This window comes from Ammospiza nelsoni, chromosome 3 (assembly GCF_027579445.1).
Source record: "Ammospiza nelsoni isolate bAmmNel1 chromosome 3, bAmmNel1.pri, whole genome shotgun sequence".
In the NCBI taxonomy this organism is placed as follows: domain Eukaryota; kingdom Metazoa; phylum Chordata; class Aves; order Passeriformes; family Passerellidae; genus Ammospiza; species Ammospiza nelsoni.
Genome location: NC_080635.1, coordinates 53,307,634 through 53,331,032, shown reverse-complemented (window position 1 = coordinate 53,331,032; position 23,399 = coordinate 53,307,634). Strand labels below are relative to the sequence as shown.

The following is a 23,399-nucleotide window of genomic DNA, read 5'->3' as shown; positions in this document are numbered from 1 at the left end:
ATACTTCTACAATACATTCATGTAAATGCTTGAGGTGATTAAATTTTGCAGTTCCAATTTCACCTTTGTGTGGGAGACACTGAAATGATGAATACTTGACCAAGAACAGCAGAGAGGACCAACCTTACAAATGGATAGGAGTTTGTTTTGAGCATTCTGAATTGGCCTGTTACACCTGGCCTGGACATCTTCTAAGAAGTCCACAACTTATTCTAAAAATATGTGTAGTGACTTAGCTAAAAAAAATTTTACTGCAACTGGTGTCCTCCTATGTAATGACAAACAGCAGAGGGGCAGAAACCACTCCTGCCACTGTGCACAAATGACCTTCAGAAGGGAGCAGGCACTGGAGGCCTCCTATATGTACTGGAGGCCTCCATCTTACCAGTGACCAACTTGGGCAGTCTTGAAAATGAAGTGAAACAAGGTTTTGACAGCAGCTGTACAAACTGGCTAAGCTGGCTGTTTAATCCTGTGATGCTCATCATACTGAAGCATATAAAGAATCTCACTAAATATTTCAGCTAGCCCACATTTCCATGTGCATTCCAGCCACATTTCCAATTGCTGTGTCAATGTCATGCTGTGTCATCACCTGAGATGGGAGCTTCAAACTTCTGACTTTCATTTAAAAAGCAATAAAAATGACAACCATCTAATGGTTCAGTCCTTTTCATCAAAATGCATCCAACTCAAATACTTCTGATGTAATTCTAAAAATTCATTAAGTTCCAGAGAACAAATGAAAGCATTATAAAGTTAAATAGCAGCCTTCTGGCTAAGCTTACTGAATAAAACAGAAAGCTGTAATAGAAATCTGCTGAAGGCCCTACTTTACTTATAAGCATTTAAATAAAAACAACCCCCCAGGAGACTGAGAGAGAATCAAAGTGCAGATACTGGCCATAATAAGTTCATGATATAAAAACAGTTTTCACAGTTAGACTGTTCTCAAAGGAGATGGAAATTAATTCAAGACACTTTACTGTTCTCTTCTCTAGCTGTTATGGTTTAAAAACATTTAGAGAACTGTGAAGCTTTCAGTGTATCTGAAAAAATTTATATAAACTTCAGGCAAATCCCTGTTCCTCTCTGTGCTCCCAGGTGACAGTAAAGGGCACTGTCCTGAATCAACTGATATTGTACTCATCTTCTCACATCAGGTAAAAATCACTCAATTTACATGCAAAACGAAATGAAGCAGAAAAATGCATCAGCAGAAGTTCATAATTACAGCAGAAATAGATGGTGGTTCCAACCTGCATATTATTTAACAGAAATCTCACTGAGTAGGTGGATGGTAGAAAGAAAAGGCTCTGGTTCTGATGCCCTTCAGCGCAGGCTGGAGGTCAACAGAACCAGTTACATGCTTGCACTTAAGAACTGCAGCACAGTACAAATATATGGCCACACAGTTATGGCTGAGAAAATGTCAAAACATGTTTCCATTGTAAAAATCCTTACATTATTCTCAGAACCTCCAATTAGATACAGAAACTTAAAAGATTTCTCCCACAAAAAACCCCCCTACATGTCCACATGGGTCAAAAGTGCTATTGCTGCTGTTGTTTTTGACTGGGCTGGCTGACAATTTTCTGTCATGCCTCTTTTTCAGTAGAAGATTTGAATTCTGATTAAATGAAAAATTTAATGGCTGTTGTTTGCCTTTTGGCATACATCCACCCCTCCATTTAAGTCCCATTCTCCCAGTTCCACTATTTCAGTATGGAAACTTGCAGGAGAGCCATGGCTCCACTGTTACTCATATTCCTCTCCTCCTTCATGGGGCTTGATCACTAGCTGCATCATGTGCTCACTTTCATGGTGATTGACAAACCCCTTGTACTGACACTGTTCCAAACCAGTTCTGCTTATTAAGTACTGCCCCGTTTTGAATGAACACAATATATTTTTAATGTTGGAAGAAATTACCATTAGAATAAAGAATAGATGTGGATATATTTTACATCTGTATGGTCTGCAAGCACTGGCTGACATTGCAGCAAGGCTAATAGAAGACAAATCTGGAACCTGGAATGTATTTTAGTCTAAAAAGTCAGATACCTGACAGCTTGTTACCAACCACTGGTATAAACAGTTCTTTATGTGATGGATTGCTTTATTTCTGAAAAGTCTGCTGTTACAAGGTTTCACCTAGGAAGAGTTGAGTTTCCCAGTTGCATGTGAAATACAAGCAGCAAATTCTGCATTTTCAAAACGTTTATTCTTGTAGTCGTCTGATGTAGTAGGGACAGTTAATACCAAGTTAATGGATATTTTATGGCAAAGTTATTATTGTAATTCTAGAAGTCTTGCAATGTTTTCAAACAGTCCTCTTCTGTATGCTTCAAATACAAAATGTGCCAAAATGTACAAGCTGTGAAGAGAAATACTTGCAGAGAAAACTGGAGGGACTGAAGGGCTTTGAAAGACAGAGAATGAAAATACAGGGCTTGTATAAGTTTGCCAATACAATATGGAGCCCATTCATCACAATACTGCTTGTGGTCAAAGTATGTGTGGATGTTTTAATTATGGTCATTGTCTCCACTGCAACCATTCAAACTCACAATCAGTACCTTAAGAGCACCCACCTATAATCTTAAATCTTGCATCACTGCTGAATTTTGATGTAATAGTGTGGTGATAAACACATGCTTTGTGCCTGATGAGTGACATTTTCCATTTCCAGTATGTACTTAGAATCACAGCACCTGAGGGAAGCCTGGTCATTTCTAATGGTGTAATTTTTTTTGGTCAGCTAAACCAACTGCTATTCAACAATCTTTTAAGATGCTTCAATGGTTTTATTCTTAACTTCTTTGTGATCTTGTCATATTGTCAAATTAATTGGAACAGTTGATACTTCCAGTAGAAAGTTACAGCAATATCAAATTAGTTTCACTTAGGGGTAACTTGTGCTTGGTTTCAGAAGTCACCTTCTATCCTGCTTATTCTTGAGCTGTTTCTCTGGGTCATTTTTTTGCCAGCTTTCACACTTGAACTGGGAATTCAGTGCTGTCTCTGCTGTGCTTGGTGTTGTACACGGGTACAACATGTAGGGGGTCTGTGTGTTGTCTGGGGTGTTTGTGGCCAGCAGAACCAGAGGCCAGCAGGAAGCTCTCTGCAAACACCCACACATGCTCCTCAGTAACACTGCTCTGTCCAAAGGCATGAGTCACCAAGCCAAGCAGCCCCATGCACATGCACCCACGGCAGCTGCACTGCTGGGCAGTACTCACCAGCTTCTCGATTTGCACTGGCACCCGTTGGCTTGGGTGGTGGGAGAGGAGGCTGCTTAGCAGGAGCCTTTCCCTTTTTTTTAGTGTGAGGTGCTTCGTTACCCCTATGGCTGCTGGCGGTGGAAGCGGCAGTGGCATTTTTTGGTGGTAGCGGAGCTTTTTTAGGTTTAGGCTTAGGCTTAGGTAGTGGTGGAGCATGGGGTGTCGGAATTTCTGGGCAGTGACCAGTGCTCTCTATGGGTAAGAAAGTGAACAGAAGCCAACTGACATAGACATACACCACATAAATTCAACAGCAAGCTTCACAACAGTGACTACTTCTGCTGCTTGAGCTCTTGGGAATCAGGAGAGACTTTATCTGCCTCTTAAGGCAGTATTACCTCAGAAGAAAGTTACTGTTTACCTCAACCCAGGATCTTCTCATGGAAAATATTTACCTTGAACTCTGCTCAGACTCATCTATTCTAGACCTCCAAGATCTGCCTTTACATTCAGTATCCCAAACTAAAGTGCTGGCTTAAAACTAAATGAGGGCATGCTATTTACTTCTCTAACAAATCTCCTCAGCTTCTTAACCACCCTAAGATCAACAGTTTGTAAAACTCAGATTCATGTGAACCTGAATGTGAACAGGGCCATTCTCCCAGCCACAGGCTTGCACATGGCTATGCAGCAGAAATTTTCCCAGTTTTCCCCTGGAGCAATTAATTCTTCTGAGCTGCATATTTTTTGCTCTTAGCAGCTTTATTTTGGGTAACTCCCTCAGAGTACTTTTACTCTTCAGAAACAAATGAAGCTAAATAAGATAAGTTATCATTTGGCATGGAAAGGCTCTCCCCTCCTGCAGGTTCTTTGTTACACAACTGCACTTTCAAGAGTCTAGAGTTCATTAGTCAGCAGGAATTTGGTCTTTATCTAAATTGTGCTTTGCAATAGGAATGGCTCTGCAGAGTGAAAGAGGTAGCACTGAGGACCCAATAGCCACAATCTGCATTTCAGGATTTGGACTTTCTTCAGGCTAGTTCTGTAGAAGAACTAGTGTTGGAGGGAGTACAAGTTCCTGAATGCATCTTTTGGCTTAGTTTCTTCCAAAAACACCCCTGGTTTGTTTGTAGCCTGCAAACCAAAGCAGGGTAAGTGGGGATGACCAGGAAATTAATTTAAAAAGTGCATGCCTAATGCCAGCTGTAATGTTAATGTAGGTGAGCCATTTACAGCCAATGTATAATTTTGCAACATGATCACTACTGCTGTAAAACTTGGTGCTCCCAGGTGGAAGAGCTGAAGTTCCCAGAGGGGAATCTTTATCCATTCAACTAAACCAACTCTATGCCCATTTTGTCTCAAGATAACCTTCCCAAACCTTTCTGAAAAGGGATATTATAGAAGCAAGAGCATTCCATCAGAATCATATAGACTTTGTTTGCATGTTACTGAAAACTGTGACTGGGGAAGAAAGGACACAAGCTAATACTGAAAAGACTTTTAACAGTCTCTTCTATCACTCAAGAGAAAACCATTTCATTTCTTGCATTATGTTCCTATTAGAGCCTCACTCTTCACACACATTAAATGGACTTTCTCATCTCTCTTCTTTCCCATGTTAATGATTCCCAAGAGGTAAGCAACACATTTTAATTTTAAGATTAGTAGATGAAAAAACAAATAATGTGCTAGACAACAAAGACATTCTTCCTCTCAGAAACAAAGCCTTCCCAACCTCTAGCTTAAGGCTTTTTAACATGAACCTAATGCATCACCTGCAGTTATTGTAAGCAACATGCACACATGTGTCTTCATGAGTTGAAGGAATCAAATGTCCAGTGTATTCCTCCTTTATTTCCAGCCTATTATAAACTAATATGCTTTTGCTAAAGCTTTGAAAGCACCATCTCATAGAAACATTTTACAACTTTCAAACAGGTTTTTTTTTGAGCACAGATTCTTGTACCATCTCTTTGTTTTCCATAGAAAGACTTTGGATGGAGAAAGAAACATCCTTATTTGTTACATTTTGACCTCCTTTCACAGCAAAAGGGGCTCCTTGTGAAATTCTACCTACCTTCATTCAAAGTTGAAATGGTGATATAATTCTGAAAAAGCAGGACATTTTAAAATTTGAAGTCCATTAATAATAAACAGGGCAAGAGAAGATATGCTTTTGTATTTTGAAGATCCTGAAGGACATGATGATCAGAAATAATATAAGTGTAAACAACTATTAACAACTATTAACTAAAGATATAATGCTAAAGATATAATGCTAAAATTTTATGTACTATTAAGAAAGAATTTAAAACTTGTTTACTTATATACCATTACTGTGTTTTGTTTCAGTTCATTAGTAGAGAAAATGTTAATAAAAAGAATGACAACCTAGAAAAACTAATACAGCATTCACCATATTCTAAAGTAATACAGTCAATCTACACTAAACTATATAACTGATTAAATAATGTATATCAGAATTTATCTTTTGAATCAGGAAAAAAGGTACAAAATAAAATATAAGGCTAAAACTTTATTTAGTTGCAAATAAACACATCCTAGTGACAACCTATAATTTTCAATTTTTCTGTAGACAAATAACTAAAAACTATAAATGAAAACCAAAACCATAGCAGTTCATTCACACCAAAGTTCTTGCTTGCAGAATTCATGTGTGATTAAAACTGGCAGTTTATATAGCATTTATTTTAACAGAAATGCCTTGCCATTACTGGAACCCTACATTTGTCTAAGACAGCTCTTTTCATAGTGTTATGTACCTCATTCCAAAGACTGGCAGACTCCTGCACAGCTGCATCCTACTTGCTCAGATAGTTACATCTCTCATCCAGTCTTGACTGCCCCTTGATTACAGCAAACCTTCTTACTCACAGCCAGGAGGAAATCTGTGGTGAAGATTATTGTCTTTGACCATATTGTTCCTCCTGGCATCTTATTGGCTTTGTTGCTTTTATCTTTGTAAGCTCCATTTTTTTATCTCACTGTCAGTCTGATTTTGCCCATGGTACAGTTTCCCATTTACTTGAGACAGAGATTTCCAGTTCCTACCTGACCAGTCCATTATATCAGCTTTTAACAGTGACAAGCCAAGTTTGAAGCAGATGCTTTTCATTGCTTTTCCTCTGCTGACCCTCAGGCTTTGTGAATATTCACTGACTGTCCTCCCTTAAACTCCCCTCTGCAGCGGTGCCAAAGCTGACAACATTTAGGCTGCCATTATTGTGCTTTTTTCTCTGGTCTGGTGTCCTCTTGTTTTTCAGTGCCTAATCATAGTGTTCTTTCTTTTACTGCAAGTCCATTGGAAAATTCTTGTGGTTTTCTGCATCTATGTAAGATGTTGTAATAAATGTCTGGTATATACAGTAACACTGTAGTAATACAAATAACTAATAACTGCAACAGGGGCTGATCTTGAACAGTGACAGAGATGGTCTGATGTCTGTAAATGATTGCAGATACAATTATGTTGTAATTGTACCTCCCTAACATGATTCTGCTTGAACACGGACCCTTGGTCTTCATGCCTGCTCTTTCTTTTGCCAAAACAAGGGGGCATCTGAATCAGTTCAGACCCATCTATTTGTTCAAACCAATCCCCCAGGTACCTCAGTACCAGCTGCAACACACTTTTATTGCTGTTGTTTTTCTTAATTTAGACATCTGTTCATCAAGAACTGACCTTTTAATAAAAAGTCTCTGAAACATATCAGATAGGAATATCTTTTATCCACTGCTGCCTTGGTAGAAATATCTGCTGTAGAAGCAACTTGCTTATAAATTACATCTTTAACAGGAAAACAAATGTTAATATCTCATTAAGCATTTGGATCGATGATATGTTTATGTTTAGAATAAATTTTCCAAAGGCCAGATTTTGAACAAACCTCACTTTCAGACCAGATTTTCTTGTTTCCAGAAATTGTGATTGGGGCCAGACTCTTAACAAAACTCTGTTCTCATGTAAACACCTAAATGATGGTCAGAATTACAAATTACTCAGTGTACAACAGATCTTGTGGGGACTCAAATCTGAAAGACTTTCAGAGAGATGCCAGTGTGCCACATGCACTAGAAAATCAAATTACTTATTTTGCAAACTAAAAGTGGGACCTTTTGCAAATTCTGGACCAAATAAACCTATGAAAATGCTAGGCATACTTTCAGAGGATAGGTTGTAAAATACAACAATTTTTTCTTTACTTCTGTGAACTTGTAAGGAACATGAGGATTTTGTCCTAGAGCACTGGTATTTTTGTTGGTACAGTTCGAGCAGGGCCATGGAGTTACCCCACAGAAAAGCAGCACTGCTGCAGCACCAGTGTATGATCTCCATCAACTGCAAAGCACCCTCCTCCTGGAGGATGAACAAAACACATTGGAGAAACACTATGTAAAATAAAAGTTGGAAATAAAGTGTTTGCCGTCTTCTGCAGGATGACTCCCTGCACAATGAAACTGTGTAAGAGTTTTGCAGATGGTGAGTTTCCTTTCCAGACTATGCAGAGAACTACATTTTGATTAATCAAAATCCAGGAAGCTGTCAGTCAGGAACATGGGACACAGGACAAGACAAGGTGTCTTTTGTCACTTTTTTGGACTCATTGATTGTGCTGATGCAGGTGGTCAACTCATACAAATCCTTTCATAAACTTCAGATTTAACCAGCTCCATTTTTTGTTCCTGCTATTGCTAAAAAAATTCTGTTCAAGAAAAGACCCATTCTAATTGTTAGAAAGCTTCCTTTAATTTCCACTCTAACTCTATTTCAAGGCACTGTTTATTCCTTTCTACCTGTGCCAGCATTGTCCTTCAGCCATGCTCTCTCTCCTGGCTGTTTACCAACTCGAAACATTCATCTAATGCACTCTGGCTCTCTCGGGCTGTGTTTTGCTACACTGAACCAGGACAGCTGTCTCACAATGCTGTTTGCACTCTCTCTGCAGTTTTGAATTCATCTTTCATTAAGATGGATAAGCAGATCTGCAAATCTGCAGACATCTAGATCTTACTGACTCCATAATTTCAACAACACCAAGAGCAAGAGGCCTTATAACAGAGACCGTAGAAAACAGGAGAGGGGAGAAAGGGACAGGTGTAACATCTCACCTGAAGCAACCACATTCAGGTATTTTGCATTAGTTTCACAATAAAAAAGGCAAAAAAAAAAAAAAACCACCTGACTATCATTCTACATTTTTAACTGCTCAATCTTTGTGTAAGAAGTAAGCTGCTAAAAAAAAGAGAATGCCTAAGACATATTCAGCTGATCTGTGAGAACCTTGGAAGGTGGAAGGCATGGAGGTTTCTACATTCTCTCATACTTTCTGTAAAGATAGACATAAATAATTGAATAGTTAGTTTCTAAAAAAAAACAATCCACATAATCTTAATTCTGGAGCCACACTAGGATATGTTTCCTATAAAAGAAAAAAACTGAAACAAACAAAACAGCTTCACAAGTCAGGAGCTTTCTTTAGGCAATCATTTTTTTGGTGAAAGCCTGTGCCTCTCTCATCACTCTACCAGCATGAGCCAGCCCTGCTGACCTAGTGGACAGGCTCTGGCCAAACACAGCTATATCTAGCTTTCCTTTTAAGAATACTTGGATTCAGCCTCATTTACATAGTTCAGGTGATGAATTGAAGATATACTATTCTTAGAAGAACTGGTTTTGCCCAGCAAATAGCTCAGCTGGAGTGAGAGATTCTTAGGGAGTCAAGCAAAGAAGCCCACGGCCTTTTCTGTTTGCTGCTCATATCAATGATCTACAGAGCTCAGGAGTGCAGGAATCCAGCAAGGCACACAAGAGGGATGAAAGTCTTCCCAGTTTCTCACAGTGGCTGGTTTGCAGGTTTAATCTTCTGAGACAAAGCAGGCTCTTGTCTGAGACCCTGGAAGATGAGGGTTACTACTTTATATTCAAACAGCTTCTGTTCTGCTTTGAGGAAATAAAGAAAAGATCTCTGAGAAAAGGAACCTAGAAAATTAGACTTTGAAGAACATTCCTTGGTAGACAAACTAAAGCATTAGAGAGCAACTATGCATGGTTGTAAGACCACAGTTTGTGCCTCCAACCTTCTTTCCTTTGGTTACCCATAAGAGAATATTAAATTTAACGGCAGACTTAAGGACAGCAGACAAAATATAGAGGAAAGAACCTGTAAACCCAACATACTAAGGCCTCTTTTCCAGCTCTCATATGAGACTTAACCTATTGGGGAAAAAATATGCACATGTAGCCCAACAATTCATTTGGAAATAGGACTAAAAACTGTTTCCTTTACCCATGTTTACTTCAGAGATGAGGAAACCTGAGAAGATTGATCTCCTACAAATGTCCCAGGAACATTCCAGAAGCTTATGCTTCTGGACAGGAGGGACAGGAGGCAGAGATCCCCTTCCTTGGATCCCCCTTGCAGTGCTCAGACTCCCCTGGAATGTGGAGCTCTGGGCATTGCTGGGGATCCTGTAGCCCAGCGCAATGGCTCAGGAGCCCTGGCACAGTGGGAGATTTCAGTCTGCTGCCCAGACACCCAGAGTGTCCTTTGACATTGGTGCCTGTCCACTTGCTGCTGTCAGGCTCACAGATAAAATAGCTATACTTTAGCTCTTATTTTCTGCAAAAGATGCTAGTGGCTTTTCTTAGTCAAAACAATAGAATTCAGAAGTCAACCCAGTGCAAGCACAACATGAATAAATGATCTCAGGAAAAGATTCATCTGATTTTTCAATAGCAAGGCTTTATCCATCAATTAGCTACTTTATGTTAAACTGTCACTTGTTTCTAATCATTCTGCAATAAAGGAGAAATTTTCTTTTAAATACCCTGCTTGTATGACTGTCATTATTACTACAAAGAGTAACAGTTACACTATTAAATTGCCCAAGAGAATTTTTCACCACATATAAAAGGCACCTGTGAGCTGATAGGCAGCAGATGGGTACACAGCTTATGGAACTGCCTGGCCGCAAGGGGAACAGCTTTCAGGGGCTGTCTTCTTCACTTGCTTCTGCTTTACTCATTTTTATATGCATGGCTGAGCCTATTGTTTGCCTTGTGGATACTGTATTTCCATAACTCATGCTGAAAAAACTTTCCTCCTTTAACTTGTTTTAACTCCTAATATATTCCACATTCTACAACCTGCTGCTGCCAGCTCTCACCATACTATCACAATGTGCCTGTAACATGTGCTCTTTTTAAACTTCTGGGTCCTGCAGCCATCACATTTATATGAGAAGGCCATTTTCAAGACCCAGTTGAACAAGAGGGCAAATAAAGACTACTACCATTTCTTAAGAGCATTTTAAAATAACCTTATAACTTCACAAGGCTGAGATGCATTTTTTGGCAAACTTTGATTCATTGGGAGTTGGAAATGCAGCACAACATTGCGCTACTAAGCAGGAGGAATTAATCCTGTCTTTGGGTCTTACAAACGTGGCAGGTGCACACATCTTCCCTCAAGATTTACACCTGAGTTCATGACTTTGGAAGCCTCACATTAGCCTCGCTGAAGATGAACTTGCAGCCATTACTCCTGACTGTCAGGTAGTGTTCAATCCACCTACCTCAGTTCTCATGATGGAGGGCTGTGATCTGAAGCACCAGCACATTTTTTGGTCCTAGCAGAAGAGTATTCATGCTTCAGCTCTGATTTGGGTGCTCAGTGAACATTTGCAAATCTCCACTCTGCAGCTGTGAATTCCTTGCTCTGCCAGTGGGTGTGGGTGTAATGCAAACCTACTGCATGTGCCATAAAAAAATCACCCAGGATTAACCTGTCAGGTGAGACGCTGTGGGCCTTACTCTTCCACTGAGTTCAGCAGGCTGGCTCACCTTCTTGCCGAGTGTGCTATATATAAATAAAGAATAACTGAAGTGTGCTCACCATGACCAGGGGTGGCTGTACTGGGTCTACACATTGTAACATTTTCTGATGTGTGGAATTGATCCTTAACAACTTTTGTGGGGAGAGTATTCTCTGCAATAAATCTACCTCCTTTTGTTTCAGGGGACTCCAGATGTTAACTCCTAGCAGAACTTAATGTTTAGGTGCAAGAGGAAAGTATACTTTAAGGGGTTTGCATCTTCTGGATGCTCATACTGAGATTCAATGAAGCCTAGAATACCAGTTTTGCTCATTTTTTTGTTTTTCTCCATATATTCTTAACTTTCTGAGAGGGACTGGAGTGATAGCTATACTTCTTTTGTACTGAACCTCCTTCTGTACAATAATCATTCTTAATTTCTCCCCATAAGGTCAAAAATATATAGAGAGTGCAGAGTCTAATAAGAAGTTGAAATAGATATTGGACCTCTCCTGCTTCACTGGAGTTCTGACATTCTGCAAAGTCAGCTAGAGGGGATTTCAACACAGTTAGAAATGTGTATTTCTAAAATAATAAACTGTACCTTAGGAAAACTTCCAAGTCCTGACAATTCTAAAAGGCTGTATTTAGTGATGCACAAAATAATAAGTGGTCTGATCTAACCCCAAAGTTAAATTGAACCATTTTAAAGGAGTTTTCCATGGCTTTTATAACTCTTTTCCCCTGACCCAATACACATCTGGTTCTAGTTGGCACCAAAAGAAAGACATATTTAAATGTCATGGCAAAGGCTAATCTTGTATTTCTGCCTTGTTGGGAGACAGGAAGTACTAGAAATCTCATAAGATTCTCCTTGCATATCTATCCACTTTTTAAATAGTCAAGTGATTTACGTAGCTCTGAGAAGAATTCAGATTTTTTCTGTTAGCTGAACTGACCCTCTCAACCTCCAGAGGATCATTCATCACTAGGTAGAGTTTAATAGAAGATATTGGAAAGGCTGCTCTGTCCTGCCTCCATGGCTTCAGCCAGCCATGAAGGTCTTGATCTTTTGTATCTTTCTGCTAGGAAAATCCAATAAATGAAATACTGGTTAAGAACACTTTTAGACAGGGGAAAGAACTGGTGCATTATTCAAGAGGGTAGAGAAAGAAAATAAATTTGGTTCAAATCCTGTGATACCACAATAATCTTTACATTTCCTTTACAAGTCAAACTCAGGTAGATCTGAGTAAAGGTAGCACAATTAAGATAGACATTGGGACTGCTAAATAGTTACCAGTGTTTACTACAATTCATCTATAGAAAACCCTATAAAGTGGGGTTTTATTTTCCAAAAATGGCCTAGTTTTTGATTGCAGTAGTGACACAGCCCCTTGAATGTGTGTGAAGTGCTGGACTGCAAGTGTTTAAGATTCCATGAAAACCAGCTGGAATGAGTTGCTGAACTTACTTTCAAAATGATAGATGGTTTCCAAGTGACTTAAACACTTTTGAACATCCAACCCCCGAGCCACATCTACAATGATGCTGCAAGGTGATGCATATGCACTCAGTGTGCTATTTCATAAGAGGAAACCCTGACACCAAAGTTTGGCCATGGCTACAAGGAAAGGCCCACAGTGAATTGAGAAACCGAACCTCCCTGCATGCACTGTGATGTTCAGATCATGCTTCTCTTTACTGCCCTACCACATGCACAGGAAAAGGCATGCCTACCAGTGAGGGAATACTGGTGTTTCACAAGTCTTATCTTCTCAGCAGGTTCTGCTGGCATCGTTGTGGCAGGACAGAACTCACAGCATGTATAGGTGCTAGTGGAAGAACACGTTAATGTTTAAAGTATGCAAAAAACAACCTGTGAAGAATACTTTAATTTACCTTTCTGATCTTCTTTTTTTCCTTCTGATGCTGATGCTTTCTCTGATAAAGTGCCATTATTTCCACTGGCTTTTACCAGATTTTCCTCCTGTATGGTTTCTTCACCAATGGCTACAGTGTGTCCATTTGAAGTTTCAAAATTTACTGTTACATCACCATCTGAAATGAAAATTAAAGAGTCATTGCCCAGTTTAACTACTTACTTAGCACCTACTTACAACACACAGCATCCCTCTGCTTTCAAGCTTCTGTGGAAGAAAAGCAGAAAGACTTACTGAAACGTGAAACATCAGGCTGTAGATCTGCTCTGGAAAGTAACTCTGCAAAGAAACTCTACAGGCTTTCATGTTCTTTGGGCAGGCACTTCTGCAGCAACAGGCTTGGAAGTCCATGCTAGTTTTCTCCTTCATGTCTTTCATGAGTGTTCTGCTCTCTTATCCCTGCAGCTTGGTTTACACAGCAAAGAAATGTGTGCATGGACCACAACAAAGCTGTAACATATTCCAGCATGTTCCAAAAGTGGACAAAGGGGGCCAGAGTTGCAGAACTACTATGGTGCATTCCCAGCATGTAAATAAGCCAGGAATTTGGACAGAACTTCTCAGAATGTATGTGCCCATTTCCTTCATAAAAATATGCCACAAAGACATCATCCAGTCTTAAGAACCAAGGTGAAGTCTTCCTGTATCACACATCATATCATAATTAAATTCTGCAAGTCAAATTCTTTCTCAGCTTTGATGATTCTTTACTCACTTACCCAGACTAGCTCAGCTTCAGAGGTTTTCTGATTCTGAAAAAAAATTATTTCCCTATTTGTCTCTATATTGCTGAAAAGTGCTATTCTTGCTGGCTTACAGCTTTCTCTGTTCCATGAACTTTAAAGTTGCTGCTGATTTTCTTCTCTGGTAATTTCTTTCTGCAGGATTCTCTTGCTGTCAATACAGAAAGTAAGCAAATCTACATGGTATCTCTTCTGATTCCTCCCATTGATTCTTCACTAACTGTGGCAATTCCACTTCTCTTCCTTGCTGTGTGTTATCAGACCTGGATGTTTGGCACTTCCCTGGTTTCAACACAATTATGCAGCCTCTGTCCTGCCACGTTGGTGCCCCCACTCAGGTGATTATTTAATTACCTTCTGCACTCTAACATCGACTTGATTTGTAAAAAATGAGTTCTGCCTTCCTAAATTTGTCTAATTTACTACAGCTGACACTTGTACTTACCTTAACTGCAACATTCAGTTTCTTCAGCTTCTCTCTTCCAGGGTTTCTGAAATCCACTCTTTCCTCTCCGCCTCCACATATGACACTGCCACCTCGTATTCACGGCTTGCTTCTCAAACACCTCCTGCCTCCGAGTGGCACTTGCCACTTTCCACTTCATTCTTCTTCACTCCATGTGAAACACTGTCACTTCTTCACATTTCTTACCTCTCACTTCTCAAGTCTCCATGTAATTTCCTCTTTTAGCTTTCATCCTCATGGCCATTCCTTCTAACTACCTTCACACTCCTCAACTGTCTTTCCTACCTCTCTATTTTTAGCACCTTCAAACTAACCCCATATTCTTTCAAAATGTCCTTAAAAATTACGATTTTCATCAAACATGAAGTACAATGTGATGAAGATAACACAGACCAGATTGATATGAGAGGAAGAAGAAAAATTGTTTATACTTGTATCCTTTTCTCATTTTGCTCAATCCCTGTAAGGAACTCAAAGTCCCACTCCCTTTAAGAATGGAAGAGAGGGTCAAGGACACTGCTGACCCAAGCATTCATACTTTTACCACAAATAACAGTATTTATGTTCAGACTGTAACCAACCAGAGAAGTTACCACATTTCATTAACTGTTCCCACTGTAAATACAATTTACAACCTTCAAAGGACAAGGTCACACAGGTCCCCAGTAAAGCACGTGGCAAAACCCACAACAAAGCAACAGATGGACAAACTGATGTATGGAGAGTTTACAAATCTTGTTTTAAGACAATGACAGTAGCAGAGACAAGTGCAGAAGCCAGCCATGCTGAATGTCATAGTCTGACAATTAGCCAAACTCTGTATGGACAGGGGATGTCACACATCAACAAACAGACCCTTTACTGCTGAGTATCTATGGGTATGATACAAGCCATACACACTCATACCTCACTGACTCTTCAGATCACACAGAAAAACACAACTTCTAGGAGAGAATTATTTTTTGGAAAATGTGGAGTTCTTAGACTCCGTGAAAAAATGACAAATGGTTTAATTTAAGCTACAGAAAATTATTTTACTTGCTTGACTTTTATTTGATCTGTATTGATAAAAGATGAAGAATATTAGAGAGAATACCACTAGAAACATAATAGGATGTAGCATAGATGTATCTACCTAGGCTTACTCATGCTTTTCAAAATGCAAACTGTGGCTAATGCCAGATACTAAACCTTAGAGCATTTTGAAACAAGTGATTTCTTGCCCACTGTTTAATGCTGGTACCATTTGTGATTGTGGCCTGTGTGATAGCAGTTGGATCCATATGATCCCAGCACTGGTACTTTTTGCTACCTGAAATGCATTATATTGATTTTTCTGGGTTCCAAAGCCCCTAAGTTTTCAGTCCAAATTTCTGATTTTTTACTCTAGTGGAGTAAAAAATGAGAAATTTTCTCTTTAGATAGCAGACCTTGACTCAAAAATAGATCTATCACTAATTTGAAAAAATTCTGGCAAACAACAGGCAGGAGCCACAGAAGTCACATTATTTACAGGGAGCATTAAAATATTTCAGGATATGACCAGAGGTCAGCTGGGGCTCCTGTGGCAGAAGTAGTTACAGAGCACAAATTCCTTGACTTAACTTCAGTTGTCAGCTGGCCCAAATTACCTCTCACACTTCTCAGTTGGTCTCCTCATACCTATTTATACTACAAGGAAACAATGCAACAGTGTCTTTATTATACATGTTTAGTGCTTTGTAGCTAAATTCTAGTCAATGTGTTATCACCTTGCTCAGGCATTTCCTTCAGCACTCCCCTTCTTATCAGCTCCTCTCTGCTTTGTCTTGTCGAAATCTTCCTTTCCAACACTAAAGAAAAAGCACAGTTAAGAACAGATTTATTCTCTACTGCTGATGACTGTGAAAAAAATGTAGAGAACTATTTTTATTTTATAGAAAGAGAACACTTGTTTCCTCTGGTTCTGCAGAAGAAGTGGTCTGGGTTTTCTTGGACAGTCTCCAAAAATATTGCCCTGCAATTTCAGGCACAGAAAGTGGGGACTCATAAGATCCCATATCTTCAGCTCAGCAAGTCTCCTTGAGGCTTCTTTTATGGTCAGTGGAAAAAGGTACTTTCAGGGTGAAATTGAACTCATCCTAGCATAGGCATTTAACTTGTAAAAGTACATTTTTCCCACCGACTAGACTGAGTATCTCAGTTGGAGATATCTTCACCTGCTTTGTACAGGTTTTGAGAGGTGAGACACAAATCCTGCTCAGAGAAAGCAATTCACAGAGTAGCTCTTGTGACATGCAAGCTGTTTAAAGGGAAAAAAGACACGTAAACAGAAACAACCCTTAACAGAAGCCAGAAAGTTGTGTTCTAAAAGGAAGTAACACCCTCATCGATTGATGCTGGTTGACTTTCATGGAAAAAAAATACAGCATCCTGTTTTTAGGTAAAAAAAACCCAAACAACCTCATACACAAAAACCCCAAGACTGTGGCATGAAGCATTCTAATTATTATGTTTATTTCCCATGGGAAAATTGCTGACCAGTTTTATAGGGAACAGCATTTACAAATGTTAGAATAGAATAGTTCCACATTGCATCCCATCCCCAAACTGATGCAGTGGTCTGGGAGATTATTGCAATGATCCACGGGACGATGGTGCATAATGTTCACAAAATGTGAGCATCACTTGTAAAGTCCTGTCTCCCCTGTTAGGAAAAGGTAGTCTCACACTTTCCCATCCCGATTCTGTTATCATACAGACATCAAAATCCATGTGACATTTGGACCTCAAGCTGAGGGCAAGTGGTGAAGTCCAGCTGAGCTGGACTTCATCCTATTCATGCTATGGGATAGGGTTATTTGTCTCATTAACCAATTCAAACACTCTCTGGGGTCAGTCTAATTGCTGTATGCAGAGTGATAATACCTTGTGCAGTGTTTAATCTCACTTGTGCCAGCCCAGCTGGAGTGGCTCAGCCATACAGGGGAGCGACAGGCTCCTGGGAAGGCAGGGAGAAAGGCAGTTTGGCTCTTTGGAGAAAGCTGCCCTTCATGCCCAGCAAAACACCTTTCCCAGCAGCAGGTGCTCAGCTGCTGGCACAACCAGACTGGCTGACCTCAGGTGCCTGAAGGCACCACTGCTTACAGCTCCCCACTCCCCTTCTCCACCACTGAAGGGAATGGTTGAACAGAATGACAGAATTTGGGTTTCAGCTGGAAGGGAACTTAAACCATCTCATTCCAACCCCTCTGCCATGGGCAGGGACACCTTCCACTAAGCCAGGGTGCTTAAAAACCCATCCAACCTGGTCTTGAATGCCTACAGCAATGGGGCATCCACAACAACTCTGGGCCACCTGTTCACTGCCTTACCACCCTCAAAGTAAAGAATTTCTTCCTAACATCTAATCTAAACCCACTCTCTTCCAGTTTAAAGCCATTTCCTCTTATTCTATCGTTACACACTCTTGCAAGAAGTCCCTCAGATTCCGCGCTCCCTGGAGTTACAGTACCAGGTTTATCTCTCATACTGCAAAGTGCAGGGATTCATCAGCTCCTCAACACAGGAGGCATTTCCCCATCAAAACAGCACCAACTCCTGGCAGAAGAGCTGGAGGGAGTAAACATTTTAACCAGTCCAGCTCCAGCTACTCCATGCCTGTGAGATCAAGAGCTCACAAATGCAAGCATTACTGGCTCAAGAATGTAAGCTGGCATTAAGCCTGTGTCTATACACCCAGGTACTTTGAGGGATCTGTCCATTAAAGGTCAGAGCTCTGCAGCATTCACATGTGACAGCACAAAGGAACCCATGAGTGTGGCTGCAGACTCTCAGTACAGCCAGCCTCCTTGGGGAGAGTGTGGTAGCCTGAACTCTGATCAAGTTAGGCTGCCTTGGGTCCCACACATAAGTTACTCACAAGCTCTTCCAGTTTCTCCCCTGCATATTTTAAAGCATGTGCCTTGTCACACACACTTGCACAGGAACACACCCTAGGCTTGCAAAGAGTTTTTTGTGTAGGGGAGCAGTCCCACAAGGACTGTTTTAAGAGAGATTAGGGGTCATGGAAACAGAGGACCATGTGGGCAGGCATGGATGGAGTGTCTTGGTCTTTCTAGAGAGCAGGTGCATTCACAAGCAGGGTGAAATCTCCTTTGACACAGCCCTGAAGGATGAGCACCTTACACATGCACTTTATACTTGTTTTGTTGCTGGCACTCTAAATACTATTTTATTAGTATTTCAGCATTACAAAATATTATTTATTTCCCACTTTTTTTTTCCTCTCTGCTTCCTTTTTACATCTCTTTTCTTGGGGACTGTAAAACAAGGCGATCTCTTACACATCTATGGGACAATTCAATGCCACCGTAAACAACAATGCTTTTTCCATCAAGTTAAGAACATTGGATCAGACCTTGCCCCATCAATGTCTCTCTAGTTTTCAGGATGATATATTTTTTTCAGTTCTACAACACTGAATTAACAACTGTATTGAATTAATTATCATGGGAAATGAAAATTGTCATTAAAAGGTATGAACCTCTTACACTTAAACTAAAAAACCTCAAAGCATTTCATAAATTACACAGGTTTCATAACAACCCTGAGACATAACTATCTCCATTTCACATATTAGAAAATTTGTGAACAGATAAGAAGCTTAAGTCCCAGTTCTCCATCTTCAAAAATGCTAGCCATGATTGGTGGTTTTATTTAAACTGATTAAGCTCAATTAATTCAGCTTGAAAAGCTAATTTATTTTAAATATTATTGGCCCCATGGAAAAAACATAAAAAAATCAAGCTAGTGATCACCACTAGTACCATAATTCCAATTCATACAAAGAAAAAGGCAGAATCTTAATTTGAATCAAAGTGGCAAAAAAATGTCCCCTTGTATAAGAGGAATGAGTAGCCTGTCAACTTAGGAACTTATACTGGGCATTATTTAGTTAGTCTGGACTCATCATAATAATTTATAGTTTATTGCAGATTATACAATATATTTGGTTTATTTTAGATTGTGCAATATATTTCACATTTACTGTGTAATTTAAAATACAAAAGTATTTTGTGCCATCCTGCCACCCAGAACCATCATTGAAACATTTCCTGACTTCTGAATGCTTGACTTTGTAACTCTATCATTTTAGGAGAGCTTACTGAAACATAACAATAGTCAAAAGTAATTAGCTCAGCAGACTGGTTTGAGATTCTTAAAACTGTGCAATTAGGCTCAGTGACCAGCTGATGCTATCAGCACAAATCTTTTCTGCAATATGTGTATATAAGAATGTATGTTTATCTATCTATGTGAATATATATATATATATATATATATGTATATCTCAACATGTCTGTCATATATATGTGATGTAGATATATATGTGTATATGTAAAGGTGTCAAAAATATATAAAATTTCAACATGAACACCAACATACTCTTTCTAACTTTAGGCAATGATAAACTGTAAAGAACAATTTCTCTGTGTACATGTATGTATTGAGATTTTTTACAAAGAGATCACTCCTGACTGTGAGAGTAACTGGTTATGAGTCCTTGCCTACTGAAGAAGGCTGAGGTGAGGCAGGCAGGCAGTCTCCAGTCTCATGATCCAGAAGAATCAGAAAATTCCAGGTAAAAATCCTTCCCCTGCTGCAGTCAGCAGCAGAACTTGCCCTGACTTCAGATGCAGCCATCAGAAAGGATGTAAATTTATTGTATTGTATGCAACCCTCATTTACTCCAGTAAATCTTACTGCCCTTCACAAATATTTGCTGTTTTGCCCAATACAAATAATAACAACACTAATATTTACCTCAAAAAGTATTTTCTCTCTCTCTCTCCTCCGTTCCTCATCCCCACAAAAAAGATTGCTTAGTGATGGTCAGCAGCTGCAAACCTCAGGCAGTCTTAAAACCCATTCTTTGACTTGAAGAGTGCTGTGGGATTCTGGATACTCTCCAGTACTTGGTTTTGTTCTTCTAAGAGAAGCTTGAGAGCGTTCAGATTATTAATTTTTTTCTGACCTAGTAAGAGCTAAAATTGCCTTCTGATCCCTCTCTGTATATACTTTTGCAGTGAAGCTTTGAAGTGGCATCTACTTTGTGCCAAGACACAAACTGCTGTCCTTTCCTTCGCAGCAAAACATTGCAGAGGAGAGAAACTTTTGAGATGATGGCATTTTATGTTTGTTTTTCCTTGATTCTGAAAGCCCTCCAGGCAAAAAGCATACAGCCAGTGCCCAAAGAACAGACTTTCTGAGATAGAGCGTGGAAAACACATTGCTAAAGGGAAAAGTTCCAACCATGATTCCCACACTGGCACAGATATTAACATCTAACATCTAAACATCCCTCCTTTTTTGATGCTTGTGGTATTTGCTGTTTATGAACATCTTCCAGTTGCTCCTAAGACAAAAAGTGCTCCATGGAACATGTCCTGGCAAGGCCATAGCAAGAACCTATTTCAAAAAGCCAATTGAAAACCCAGAGAAAGTAGTGAGAGTTCCTTCCAATAGCCCACATTCTGTCTTAGAAGAAACCCTTTCTTCAGCTGCATGTGGATTTACCATGCTGCAGCCCTGTTAGGGGACTGGCAAAAAATGAGGATCATGGTGCTCTCTCCCATGGTCCCAGGCCAGGAAATGGGCTTCCTGCATGTAAGAGGCAGGCACACAGACAGCCCCCACTTGGTCATGAATATACACCTCTGATTGAGTACTGTGAGGAAGAGGATATCCTGTAGGATTTTTATTTTGAATGGATGTCTTCCCGTTTCCTTCTCAAGTTAGATAAGCAAGTTTCTTCTGCCATGTCACTGAGCAAGCAACAAGGGGCAGCTTGCCACGTCAATGCCTCTTCTCAGTCTCCATTGGTCCTGGGCCTATTTCCTCAAGAAATACAGGGAATACTATTTTTATTCATCCCTGAAATTACCATCTAAGGCAGGATGAATACAATTCAAACTACTTCTCGATTCAAGTTCCAGCCTCACATGAAGCACATACACAAACACAAGTGATCCCATGCACAGTTTAAAAGCAAATCAGTGTCTTGAGGGACCACAACATCATGAACACGACCAGCAAATTAAGTAGAAGGAGTTTCTAAGGAGGCACTTTTGGAAATGTTGACGTTAATTTCTTTGTGCGTGATTTCCTGCTTTTGTAAAATAAATACTAACACCTGCTCTGCCTTGGTATTATAAGAATTGATGTGTCATGCTTGCAAGACTGGATTCAGGCCCTCAGAAGAAAGACAGTACAACATAAGAAATACAACCTTTAACATGAACTTACCAGATATTAGGTTTTTTTTTTAAAAATTGAAAAATGATACATGCGTTATTATTTAATGGCATAACAGTTTCACACATGCTAATAGGTTGTGAAAGTTTAGGGAATCTCTGTATACATAGCTTATGAATGGTCATTACTCTGAAGAACTTGTTGCATATAAAATCACATACCTGTCCAGGAGAAGCTGCAGAACATTCAGGAGTCATTAACTAGAAATAACTTTGCTTTAGCAACATGATAAAGTACTGGGAAAGCTGAAGGAAACGGGAAGCCATTAAGGAGATTTCAGACTGATGGGGTTTTTTTTTAATTGCAGTAACAGAAGAAATTGTGAGGGGGTTGTTGCAGGGGATGTGGAAAAACGAAAAAAAAAAAAAAAAAACCAAAAAAAGGAGAGAAAGAAGGATTTGAAGATCTCAGAAATCTGTTCAAAACTTCAGCTGGCATCTGGAGTAGTGATGAAGACACCAGAGAAAATGGCTTATTTTTCCTTTTTGTGTAAAAAAATTTTGTTTTAGAAGTTTTGCTGTCAAACCATAGAGCTCCTTACTGTAACTGTCAGGGGTTGGTATGGGTTTAAAATGTCAAACAGTGTACCTCTAAGAGTTCAGGGGAGCTACTGAAAACACTTCAGGACACTAGACCTGGCTTTATTGCCTACAGCCTTGGAGGACAGTAGACAGAGGGCTTGCACAGTGACAATGAATCTAAAGAGAGCTCACAGAAGCTCACTGGACTCTAATTAGATTCAAGTTTAGGAAACCACAACATCAAATGTTTGAATCCCAAACCAGAATTTTGGGATTTTTGTAGAGAAAGTTTGGCTAGAGCAGTGACAAAAAGACACACACACATATATATGCAGGGTGGAATTCAGTTTTCTAAACATGGATATCTACAGCCACTTCAGATGCCCCAGAGTTTTGGAGCTGTCTGCAGAAGGATGACAAATATGATATCAAACCTTCTGGGAGAGCAGCCAGGACACCCAGAGCATCTCAGGTGGCCCCAAACAACTATGTTTGGCTAACTAAATTCCAGCCTTTAATACCCCTCTTTTCAGACAGAATATAATGCAACCACAGCATTTGATTTCAGACCTTGTCAGTCAGTGGGGAAGTGAAGGGCCGGAGCAGCCTCTGTGAAGGCAGGGGCTGCAGAGCTGATCCTCGTTCTTCTGCTGGGCATGGCTACATCTGCTTCTGCCCCAGACTTCTGTCCCCACAAAGGCAAGGTTTGTTTCATAATTCAAGTCACTGACTACCCAGAGGACAGAGAGATTTTCCAATATATTTGAGGACATGTATAGTAAAAAAATCAGCTGTGTATTTTAGGGGACAGGTTCAAGACAGAAGCTGAACAGGTATGGTTTTTCCTTGCCAAGGATCAAACTGTTTTTCTGTATGTCAAATACCATGCCTAAATAATCTTTGCCATCTAACAAGTTCAAAGAGCTTTTCAAATACTACCCTGCAAAACCATCACAGTGTTTTCTACTCTTTGCTACCAAAGGGCCACAGACATACCTGCTGATGTTTCTCTGAATTTGTCACTGGTCTTCTTCTTCCGCCATTTCCAAGGTTTAAAGATTTTGCCAATGTTGGAGAGTTTGCCCTTCCTCTTGAAGGGGGGAGTTTGGGATCCTGGGGCTGGTCCATCTGAGTTAGCAATTGAAGCCTTGTCCAAACCATCAACTGTATAAAGAAAAGAAATAAAAATAACTGAAGGATGGAAAATGAAATAGTACCAACAGCTAAACTGCACCACTACCAGACTGCAACAAGCTGTGTGTGCATCAACATGGATTTTTCCTGTTCCAGAAGGCAGCCCTGGGCTTCAGTGCTTCTCTGCAACTGAGGCTGTGCAGAACTTGCATCTCGTGATGCTCATCTGGTGT

General features: G+C 39.9%; 1 protein-coding gene across 4 annotated transcripts in view; it reads right to left on the bottom strand.

Annotated features, from left to right (window-relative positions):
• PHACTR2 (phosphatase and actin regulator 2) overlaps positions 1 to 23,399 on the bottom strand; it is a 72,881-nt gene that overhangs the window by 22,282 nt on the left and 27,200 nt on the right. Inside the window, exons 2-5 of one of the 4 annotated variants that reach the window (XM_059467578.1) lie at positions 23,029 to 23,196; positions 15,967 to 16,047; positions 12,966 to 13,124; positions 3,243 to 3,476 (exon numbers count right to left, since the gene is read on the bottom strand). In XM_059467578.1, coding sequence (XP_059323561.1) covers positions 3,243 to 3,476; positions 12,966 to 13,124; positions 15,967 to 16,047; positions 23,029 to 23,196 — 642 coding nt within the window. The remainder of the gene's footprint in view (positions 1 to 3,242; positions 3,477 to 12,965; positions 13,125 to 15,966; positions 16,048 to 23,028; positions 23,197 to 23,399) is intronic. The other 3 variants (XM_059467581.1, XM_059467579.1, XM_059467582.1) reach the window with 3 other exon arrangements.